The 11,834-nt window shown below is 32.6% G+C and overlaps 1 protein-coding gene and 1 long non-coding RNA gene across 2 annotated transcripts; one reads left to right on the top strand and one right to left on the bottom strand.

Moving 5' to 3' along the window:
* Positions 1–203: 203 nt before the first annotated feature.
* Positions 204–563, top strand: LOC142317465 (uncharacterized). The gene has a single exon (XM_075354031.1). It carries the CDS (start codon positions 204–206, stop codon positions 561–563), a length of 360 nt encoding a protein of 119 aa, XP_075210146.1.
* A 1,227-nt stretch (positions 564–1,790) lies between these two features.
* On the bottom strand, positions 1,791–10,361 carry LOC142318073 (uncharacterized). The gene is made up of 2 exons (XR_012754808.1): positions 10,284–10,361; positions 1,791–2,649 (listed from the first exon to the last, which is right to left on the bottom strand). It is a non-coding gene; the product is annotated as an uncharacterized LOC142318073 (long non-coding RNA).
* Between the last annotated feature and the right edge of the window lie 1,473 nt (positions 10,362–11,834).

The following is an 11,834-nucleotide window of genomic DNA, read 5'->3' as shown; positions in this document are numbered from 1 at the left end:
GAATTTCATAGAAAATGCAATTAGAAATAAGAATGGTAGATTTATAGTTACGTTACCTCGTAAATCAGATAACATCAAACTTGGTGATTCTCTTAATAACGCCAAAAATACATTTTTGTCTTTAGAATGTAAGCTTATTCAAGACCCTAGTTTTAAGAAGGGATACTCTAATTTTATTAATAATATATAGAGACCTAGGTCATATGTCTGAACTTAATTCAAAGGATTTATTGATACCTGACTCAGAAGTTTTTTATCTACCTCATCATGCTGTTTTCAAGGAAACAAGCTTGACAACCAAACTAAGAGTTGTGTTTGACGGCTCAGCCAAATCCAGCAATGGTCTATCTCTAAATGATACACTAATCATAGGACCTAAGGTCCAACAAGACTTATTTTCAATAATTTTAAGATTTAGAGTCCATAATTATGTTATCACATCTGATATCACAAAAATGTACAGACAGATTCTAGTTACTCAGGACAGTAATTTGCAAAGAATACTGTGGCGTGAAAACCCTGAACAAGACTTAAAGCATTATGCCTTAAGAACAGTTACTTAATTTACAACTAGTGCCTCATTTTTAGCTACTAGTTGTTTAGTTCAAATTGCCAATGACAATAACGATCAATTTCCTAATGCCTGCAGAGCCATATTAAATGATTTTTATGTTGATGACCTTATTACAGGAGCTGATAGTGCACATGAAATTAAGCAGTTAAAAACTGACTTAATAACTTATTAAAACAGTATGGCTTTCCCCTTCATAAGTGGTTCTCCAACTGTCAAAATATTGTTTTCTCCACTTAAAGATATATATCATCCCTTAAAGATGACTGTAAGTAGTATAATTTTTGAATGTCGGAAAGGTCATTTCTAGAATGAATTAAATCATTAAGTCTATTAAAGTAATGCTGCCATTCAAGTAAATTTCCACTAAAACATGGCAATTTAATTGGCTGTAAAAACTGCATTTGATTATTAATAATTGGTTTCATATCGGTAGGATCTGATTTATCAGGAGGTTTTGTAGACATTTTATCTAACAAAGATTTTAATTTACATTCTATGTTACATAGATTATCTTCAGTTTGTATTCTGTCAGTATCCTCATCAATAGCTTCCAACTGAGACTGAATGCTATCATATTTAACTTGTAATTCTAACAAATTTCTTAATTTTATTTGTAAAGAACATATTTCATTTTTTGTGGGGTTAAAATTATCAGCAAAGGTTCAGCAAAGCATTTGTGTGATTGATGCCTTAATTATACCAAGTTTTTTAAAAGTTCCTTGCTATTAGTCTGCAAAGTCTTACTGTTGAGTGCCTCCTGGTCAGTCATTTTTAATTTAATTATATTAACGTAAATATTAATAATAAGAAATTAGACAATAATAAGAAAAGTAAAATTAATAAGATGAACAATGGGTTATGCATATGATGAATGTTGATTCTCGTAGCTCCTTGTAGATTGTCGTATACTCGGCAAACTAAGATAACACATGAAAATACTATCCAGTTCAGTTTGCAAATTTCCGACACATCGATTCCACTATTGCTTACACTTTTATAGTTAAATTTCACTGCGTATAATGTTTGTACGCATTACAGTTTTTGGAGTAGCTTGAATAACTATACGAATGAATGTCTATACAAATTAAGTCCATTTTGAAACTTACAATTTAAAATTAAATACGTCGTATTGAATATGTTGCTGAAGTTCAATATCCGGATTGGAGGACCAATAAATATGTTGATTATTTGAAGTTTGAATGATTATAGACGAATATGTATTAGGTTTATGCATTATTTATTGATTGAATTACATTTTGTAAAGAAACATTTTTGATTAAATTCTGGTAATCTTATTTGTCGTAATTGCATTTTAGTTTAACACATTGATTATATTGAGTAGTATTAATGTAATAAATTGAATAGATAAATACATTGTATGTAACCGTACTATTACATATCATCATGTCTTTTGTGTCTACAATTGAGTCAGCTGAGCGGCGAGAAAAAGAATTACGACAATTAAAACTGCCATTACAATATTTTTAAATAAAAACAAAATATGACATTAAAACTTAACATAAACTATTTTATATTAGATAAAATATTAGTCAAATATAACATTCTGAAAACTTAAAACATTACTTTGAAAAGTTAAAATAAAGTAAGAGGTAGTTTAATGTAATAATTTAGATAACTTTAAAGAGAAATGCTCCTTGCCTTTGCTGCTGCAAATTTATTGTTTACATCCTCAAAATTTATGCTATCAGTAACCTCCTGCTTCACATTCCTGCAAAGCCAAGGCTGAAATCTTTCCTATCCCGCAGATGATCTCAGGTAGAACAGGATAAGTTTTAACTTATGAAAAGACCTTCCACGACTACACTGGATGTTGTAACTGTCAGTAAAATCTGAAGACCGCTTCTCAGAATTGGAAATACATCACCACTGTACCACACAATGTAGCGAAGCAGGTCCTCCCATGTCAAAAGCTTAACATCAGCCTTGTCTTGAGTAGCATTTGCCGGTCCATTATTTCACTGAACATCTACAAGTCTATATCATAAAAGCTTCTCGTGAAATGCATCTCTGTTTTAAGCTATTTTCATTAGTCAGGTACATCGGTTAATTTATATCTAAAAGAAAAATAAAACTGATTTCAGTTGATTTTAACATACAAATTGATGAACATTACATTTCAGAATAAAACTGGAAGTGCATTTAAGAGGGGAAAACATTTCTATTCGTAATTATGCAACATCAATTTGGCATCCCTCAGATACTGCATCCAGGAACGGATGTCCTCTCCTCTTGTACTCCCCTTGCTACACCACTGTGCAGTACCAGGATATTGCCTTACCTGTTTACAGTATTAGGTGTCTGGGCATAGAATAAGACAAAACCATTTATGACTACCGAATGGGGTCTAAGTAATAAGTTCTGTTGAGCCAACGTTACATTTGCCACACCAAATTTACAACTTGTTTTCTATCTTATAGATACAGTCATAGAAATAATAAAAGCAGGTCGTCCCCAAATCAATAATAGTATATATTTAATACAATATTAAAATCTTTTGTAAGATCTATAAAGCCAAATATAATTAGTTTATTCGGAAAATGTAACTTTTTATTATTTTTTTCTACAATTGAAACTGTTGTCTGAAATGGAACGAAAGCAATAGGCTGACCAGTTTAAAGTAATAGTTTGGGTATTTATAGATTTAACTAGACTTGAGTTTTATTCCTGGCAAAGATTAAGAATCTTTTTACTCTCATCTTATCTATCTTGTTAAAATACATGTGTAACATATCTCCAAGGTCAATAAACTAAAATCAAAAATAATAACGTACTTATTATTATCTTTATTTTGTAATTATTTGGCACTCTTGATAATATATAGTCCAGATATATATATAGTGGCAATGGTTCTGATTATGTTTCTCCAAAAGCCAGTCTATATAAAAATCATATGTGGAAATAACCATCCTTGCAAACTACTTCAAACAGTACAGGTTTCACCATTGTGCCGAGAAAAAATGTTTTAGAAATGCTCTTAAAGTAGGAAATTGGTTTAAAGGACAATTCTTATCGATGGTTTGTTTCCTATGCAGCTGAAGAAAAGAAACGGTTAATCTAGAATGGGAAACCACCATCAGCTTTGACAACATTTAAGAACCGAATCGATGCACCGTCATGAAAATTTATTTCTACGCTGGAACGAGTAATTATGTTAAAACTATGGGGTATAGATAAATTTATTAAGGTTGATGAAACCATGCATGAAAAAACGCAAAAACAAACCTATGGTGATTTTCTTGCTCAAGTAAATTTTCGGAGATATCTGTCAGAGATAAAGCATTCATTAGAGACTGAAACATTAAGAGGATATTAAAGTGATTTATCAAACCGTGCTTCATAAAATTAATTCAAAATACTGGCATGCTTGCAAACTGTAGGCAACCAGTTACAATCAACAAAGGCCGGATTCAATAGATGGTACCCACAGTCAAATAAAATACAAATGTGGGAACCACGCTTGTAGTTCCAAACCAGTCATTTGACTGGTTTGTTGCAGCTCTCCAAGATTCCCTATCTAGTGCTAGTCGTTTCGTTTCGGTATACCCCTACATCCTACATTTGTTTTACATATTAAACATCAAAACAATTTGTTTTACATATTCCAAACGTTGCCTGCCTGCACAACTTTTTCCTTCTACCTGTCCTTCAAATATTAAAGCGACTATTCCATATTTAGTTCATATTTGTCCATATTTAGTAATTCTACTTCCCAAATAGCAACATTCTTCTACCTCCATAATCTTTACTCTTCCTATTTTCACATTCAGTTTATTTATTTTTATTAGTTTTTAGTTTTTTATTTCCATCTTCATTATTTCTGTTACATTTCATAACTTTCATTTTGTTCTTGTTTATTTTCACGCGGTAGTTCTTGCGTAGGACTTCATCCGTGCCATTCATTGCTTCTTCTAAATCCTTTTTACTCTCGGCTAGAATTACTATATCATCAGCAAGTTGTAGCATCTTTATCTTTTCACCTTGTACTGTTACTCTGGATCTAAATTGTTCTTTAACATCATTAACCACTAGTTCTATGTAAAGATTAAAAAGTAATGGGGATAGGGAACATCCTTGTCGGACTCCCTTACTTATTATGGCTTCTTTCTTATGTATGTCAATTATTACTGTTGCTGTTTGGTTGCTGTAAATATTAGCAATCATTCTTGTATCTCTGTATTTGAACCCTCATTTTCTTAAAATGCTGAACATTTTATTCCAGTCTACGTTATCTAACCCCTATTGTAGGCCTATAAGTTAAAAGTATGTCGGTTTGTTTTTCTTTAATCTTCCTTCTACTATTAATCTGAGTGCTAAAATTGCTTCCTTATACTTTTCCTGAAACCAAATCGGTCTTCTCCTAACACTTTTACACTCCCCTCTCAATAGTGTACAGAATTCTAGTTAAAATTTTTGATGCATGGCTAGTTAAGCTAATTGTTCTGTATTCTGCACATTTATCTGCCCCTGCTTTCTTTGGTATCATAACTATAACACTTTTTTTGAAGTCTGATGGAAATTCCCCTTTTTCATAAATATTACACAGTTTGTATAATCTATCAATCGCTTCCTCACCTGCACTGCGCAGTAATTCTACAGGTATTCCGTCTATTCCAGGAGCCTTTCTGCCATTCAAATCTTTTAATGCTCTTTTAAATTCAGAACTCAGTATTGTTTTTCACTCACCTTTCATCCTCTTCGACTTTCTCTTCTTCCTTTATAACACCATTTCCTCCGTATAACTCTTCAATATATTCCACCCACCTATCGCCTTTTGTATTATAAATCTGTGTAACATCTTTCTTTAAGACATTATTAGATTTTAATTTATGTACCCCAAAATTTTCCTTAAACTTCCTGTATGCTCCTTCTATTTTACCAATGTTCATTTCTCTTTCCACTTCTGAAAACTTTTCTTTAATCCACTCTTCTTTCGCTAGTTTGCACTTAATCTTCGATAGTTCCTTTTATTTTCTACATTCATCTATCAGCTGGAATATATCATCTGAAATCCAAGATTTTCTACCGGTTCTCTTTGTTACGGCTAAGTTCGCTTCTGCTGATTTACGAATTTCCCTTTTAACATTCTCCCATTTTTCTTTTACATTTTCTACTCTACCTTTTTTATTCAGACCTCTTACGATGTCCTCCTCAAAAATCTTCTTTACCTCCTCTTCATCAAGCTTCTCTAAATTCCACCTATTCATCTGACACCTTTTCTTCAGATTTTTAAACCCAAATCTACATTTCATTTTCACTAAATTACGGTCGCTATCAATATCTGCTTCAGGGTAAGTTTTACAGTCGACGAGTTGATTTCTAAATCTTTGCTTAATCATGATATAATCTATCTGATACCTTGCAGTTTCGCCTGGCTTTTTCCATGTGTATATTCTTCTATTATAATTTTTAAACCGGGTGTTGGCAATTACTAAATTATACTTCGTGCAAAACTCTATAAGTCGGTCCCCTCTTTCATTCCTTTTATTCAGTCAATATTCACCCGCCATATTTCGTTCCTTGTCTTTTCCAATGCTTGCATTCCAATCTCCAACTGTTATTAAATTTTCATCTTCTTTTATATGTTTAAACCACACATAAACTAATAAAAATTGATGTATTCTTACATCACCTTGATAGCTGAGTTCAGACAGAGCGGTAAGTGAAAACCCAATAATGCTTATCCATTTGAGAAATTCGCCCGATTGCCAACACAGTAATTAAGTAACATATTTTTTAATGATATAAAAATTTGAATAATAAGATGACAAAAATGGCCTTATGATTGTACAACTGATAAGAAACCGCAGCATTATTTTTATTTTGAAGGCCGGTCTATAAAAATCTCTAGTTCATCACCTTTCTTTACTAAAAATAAGAAAAAGTTGACAATATATGATTTAAGCACAGGCTAATTTAGTTTTTACATGACTGCCCAAAAAAGAGTGTAATATATTTAGGGTGTATGTATGTATGTATGTTCCATCATAACAGCTCAACGGTGAACTGATTTAGATAGATGACTGGAGGCTAAACAAAAAAAGACACTAGATATATGCCCCCTCCCCGTTGGAATCCCTGCATTACCGGTAGTGTCATAGGCTGTATAGTAAACATAAAATTTGGTACATCTTACAAGATTGCCCAAAAAGGATTGTAATTTATGTCGGTATTTATGCTGTTTCTATGATAGCAGCTCAATGGCTTAACCGATTTAGACTATATGGCCCTGCTTTGGAATCGTTACATTACTGGAAGTATCATAGGCTATATATATATATATACACATTTGTTTAAATAAATCAAAAAAATTAAATTTCTTTTTTATTATGAACTGGTATTAATGATAAACACACACCCACAGAGAGAGAGAGAGAGAGAGAATGAGTGAGGGAGACACACACATACGCGCGCGCACCACCAAATAGATGGCTACTTTAGCAATATAGAATTGGGCATCTAGCATTACTTCCAGAGCCATGAGCGTGAGATAATGATCTGTCAAACCAGTACTCGGATGCTGTATTTTAATGGATAATGCTAATTTTTCTATTTTTGATTCTCATTAGAGGGGACCAAAAGCATCAATATTAATGCGTTTCACAACAGACTTGTCCCTCTGCAGACGTCTTTTGATCGTCTTATAAGTACAGAACACAAGACATCTGCAATTTTTCATCAGTACAGTGTCTGCTTTGTTGGTGACTGCAAATCGTGCTGTTTCTACTGCTCATGAAGCGCAAGCGCAAGTTGTTGCAAATTTTCTTCTTTTTATTTTGAACTATTTAAAACGTTATTTTATAATGTAATAATTTTTTTTTTCTTTTGGAAATTGTATTAAACAAAATAAAAAACAATTTCAGCATTTACCCCGATGCTAATTTTCATGTTAGCATCATCGGTCCATTAGTGGTGGGCAAAATCGGATGATTTTAATAATCGAGATATTGGTAATATAATATTATAAATAATCGAATGAGTCATTCGAAATATGAATATTACTAATATTTTTTCACGAGTACAAACATTGAATAATATTATTAGTTGACGAGTACACTTTAATACAGAGTGATTTTTCAGTCCTGTTACCCGATTGTTAATGTCTGGTCATTTTTTTCTAAGAAAGGGAAATTTTATTTTGCGACACGAAGTCGGTAGCGCTATTCAACCGGTATAGATAAGGCAGTGTGAGTTGATTCTCTTTGAGCTGTGTAAACTTTTGTGCCGTTTCCGGTCGTGTTACGAACAGAATATCTTTTACCGTAGAACAACGAGTTTTGATTCTTGAACGATATTTTGCTACGAAATCGTACGCGAGTGTAAAAGAATCGTTTCAAATTAAATTTGTCGGTGTTCCTCCGCCAGAAGAAACGTCAATTTCTAGGCCAGCAAAACGATTTCGAGAGACAGGTAGTGAGTGTTTGCGACAGAAAACGTAGCGGTCGACCGACTCGCTTGACAGATTACGTTTTAGAGAATGTGAAAACAAGATCGCTCAATTCTACACGGAAAAGGTTACGAAAACTTTCCGCGCGAGTCGGTTTGTCGTATTCGAGTGTTCATAAAGCCGCTAAAAAATTTAAGTCGTATCCGTATCGCGTACTATGAGTCCAAGAGGTTCAGTCTCCAGATTTAAACAAGCGATTGCAATATAGCCGTCGACTTAGGTCTCTCGTAAACGATAACGGAATCGAATTTTTAAACGCAGTAATCTTTAGCGATGACCATCTCGACGGTTATGTGAACAGTCAAAACTGTCAAATTTGGGCGGTTGAAAATCCTAACGCTTTACAAGACAAATCTTTGCATCCTGAAAAAATTGGTGCTTGGTGTGCGATACGTCGTCATCGTATAGTCGGACCCGTATTCTTCGAACAGACAGTAAACGGTGAAGTATACAGGAATATTGTGCGCCGATTTGTGTCCCTCCTGGAACCTCAAGAACGGTATTGCCGGTTTCAGCAAGACGGCGCTACGTGCCACACGTCTCGAGAAACCGTGGATTTTCTGCAACGGTTCTTTGATGATGGAATAATAAGCAAGGGCTTACGGCCTCCAAGGTTCCCAGACCTCGCATCTCCTGACTGCTTTTTGTGGGGCTATATATATGTGAGGCCTTCAAAAACAATCTTCACACTATTGATGAACTTTTACAGACTTAATCACGAATATTTCCGATGCGACTCTTAAAATGTTTTCTGCTAATATGCTGAAAAGATTTCGTGCGTGTGATTTCGTGCCCGCAAGGGGTGGGGCATTTTGAGCATATTCTTTAACGATTATGTAACAGCTTTTTATTAAATCTCTTTTGTAAGTAACAAATTAATTTTTTATTCCACCTAAATTTCCCTTTCTTAAATGAAATTTAACAGTTAAATGAAAAATTAGGTAATAATAATAATAACGAAAGAGGAAATACTTCTGAAATTTGTATTTCGTCGATTAATCAACCTCACCGATGCACAGTACCAGTAATAGTAGATCCTGTTCTACATAATTACCCGAAACATTAGGTAGTAAAATTTCACTTAATAAAGTAAATATAGCTCCGCCTAAAAAACAACTACGTTTAGCCATTTGAAAAGTAATACTTTTGTTGATCCAAGATTTAAAAAACCGCATTTGACGTAGAAGAAACTGTAAAGCATATCCAAAAATGGATAACTGATAATGTTACAAATTTAATTAATTCCAGGCAAATGGACGTTGATACTCTGCCGTTAAATGAAACCTTAGAACCTCAGACACAACAAATTCGCCCAAATACGACAATATTTGGAAATGCCATATCTAATCAGACTGCATAAAAATTCATTACCCGAATTATACGAGATAAATTTAAGGTACTCCTGCATACCTGCAACATCAGTTCCCTCAGAAAGAGTGTTTTTTAAGGCTGGACAGCTAACCAATTTGCGTAGGAATAGACTTTCTCCAAAAAACGTGGACAAAATATATTTTTTAAATGGCTATTTTAACGCGGAATTTTAAACCGATTTATTTTTTATAACTTGTTTTACCTGATATTAAGTGTAATAACTTTTTAATTTAGAACAAAAATTAAAATCGTAATTCAATTTGTGTTTTTGCGAATAAAATTAAATAGAGCGTAAGCTAATGTTTAAAAAAATATATAAATGACATTTGAAAGCGAAGGAGAACATTTATTTTGTTTAATTTTTATTTTACTTGCTCGTCTATATTATCATATTTTCTGACAGAACCTTAATTAATAATTATTTTTTTAGTTAAGAATTTTGCAGTGCTGCATCTGATTCTTCTCTTTTAATTAAAAAAAATTATGTAATTCTGCCATCTTATTTAATTAAATGATATCTTTTGTGTAATTAATAAAAGTGAAAGCGGAATGATAACGGTGTGGCGATCTGTTAATTCCTAAGACAAGGAAATGATAACGTACAGTTTCGGTGAGTTTGAGTTTAATTTATTTTGTTTTTTTCAAATTGATAGGAGCGGTGGTAGCATAGTGAACAAAGTAGCGAGAAATCACGTCAGAAAATAAATAACTCGTTGCTGAAATTAGTAATCGTGTGTAAAGGAAAATGAAAAGTAGTCGTCGAGATTCTCTCATCATTCTTATTTCATTTAGTAGTAGCATTCTGCCTATTCATCTTCCAAATCCGAGCGTGTGACGAATTAAAAATAGAAGTAAAATTTACTATTCGCCTACCTTAGTAATTAGTGCATTCCAAACGAGAACGTTATTCCAATGATGCAGTTAGTAATTCGGGATATCTCGATATATTTCATTAATCGAATTGTTACTACTTTTTCATTCGAGAGATCCCATCGCTATTATCCGTTACAATCATGCGTATGCGAGTTGTGCTGGTTGAATTAAAACTGTAGAAAGTTAATGTTAGTTGATCGTTGATATTCATTACGTGTTAATTACTGTTAAATATGACTTTTCTTACTTTTATCTGGAGTTTATATTTTTTTCTGTTCTTCAGAAATGCAGTTTTAAAGAGAAAATTGTAATTCGTTCATTTTGTGTATGCATATTTATAGTTGTTTGTTAATAATTCATAAACAATAGTTTTGTTTTCGCAGACAGTTATTTAATAATTTTTACGTTATATAATCCTGCGTTTTCTTCAACGTTGTGAACGTCATCGAAAACATACACGGAAAATTATAGTCAGAGTTGAGAAAAGGTTTTATCCATGTTATTTAAAAAATTTATACTTAGGCTGGAACAGCTAGATGAAGTTATACCTTACGTTATTGAACTGTTTGGAAAGGACTGTGATTCTTACGGTATGATTTTTTTTGTAATTGCACAGTTACTTAACAGTGACAGTAATTTTTCGTTTCGTTTGTGCACAATGTTATTTGTTTTTCTTTATTATTGTATATCATTAAAAGTAGTCAATCTCTCGAGATAATTTTAACGATAAATAAAAAAAAATTCTTAACATAATGCTTGTAGCTTATAACTGTTTACAGATAAATATGTAAACAAAATCTTTTTTTTAACGATTTTATTTTTCCACTACATTTTAAATAAATTTGGCTAATTTTAAATCATATTCAACCAGAGTTTAAAAGTAAATATCTTAGAAGTGTACTGTAAGGTTTTTAAACTTACACATTATTATTTATTTATTGACTCTAAAAACGTTTTATGTGTATTATTTCAGAATTATTTTTATTAATTTTAATTCTCAAAACCATTACCGCATTTTCTTTTAATTTGGTAAACTTTAATATACTGTAGTAGATATGCTCAGATCAGGAAAACACAAGATTTAAATTACAAAAAGCAGTTTTGGATAGCGTATGACCCATGCAAGGTCAAAGTCTGCACCGCGTTATCTCGATAATGTAGTAATCAGTTTATGAGTTATTGAGACACGTTTGGATGTTAATCCATTCTATAGAGAGAGGTTAGGATTAAGGTTTGAGTCGAAGTTAAAGTTAGATTTTTGTGAGGGAAGTTAGGGATAAATTACCAAAGTATGGCAATGCTTAACACCGTCTTGTAGGACGCTTGGCCGAATTAATGTTTTAATGGAAATATACTTACTACAAAGAGAGACTACACCACATGTTAGTCTTTTATATGATGGTTAATCACCTTATAAAGAACGCACTCATTCATCTGAGACCGAACAACTATTAAGGTAGTTTATAGTTTTACCACAAAACTGTAACCTCTCTCCACAGAACAGATTATTAGCTTAACAGGTCACCGTAACTCATAAAACTAATTGTTAAT

Source organism: Lycorma delicatula, chromosome 1, assembly GCF_047948215.1.
Source record: "Lycorma delicatula isolate Av1 chromosome 1, ASM4794821v1, whole genome shotgun sequence".
Taxonomy (NCBI): domain Eukaryota; kingdom Metazoa; phylum Arthropoda; class Insecta; order Hemiptera; family Fulgoridae; genus Lycorma; species Lycorma delicatula.
Note: the sequence above shows the minus strand (reverse complement) of the source record. Positions and strands in the feature narration are given on the sequence as shown.

What these genes read in the sequence shown, in the direction of transcription:
- LOC142317465 (XM_075354031.1), top strand. Translation starts at nt 204, where the DNA reads ATGTCTGAACTTAATTCAAAGGATTTATTGATACCTGACTCAGAAGTT.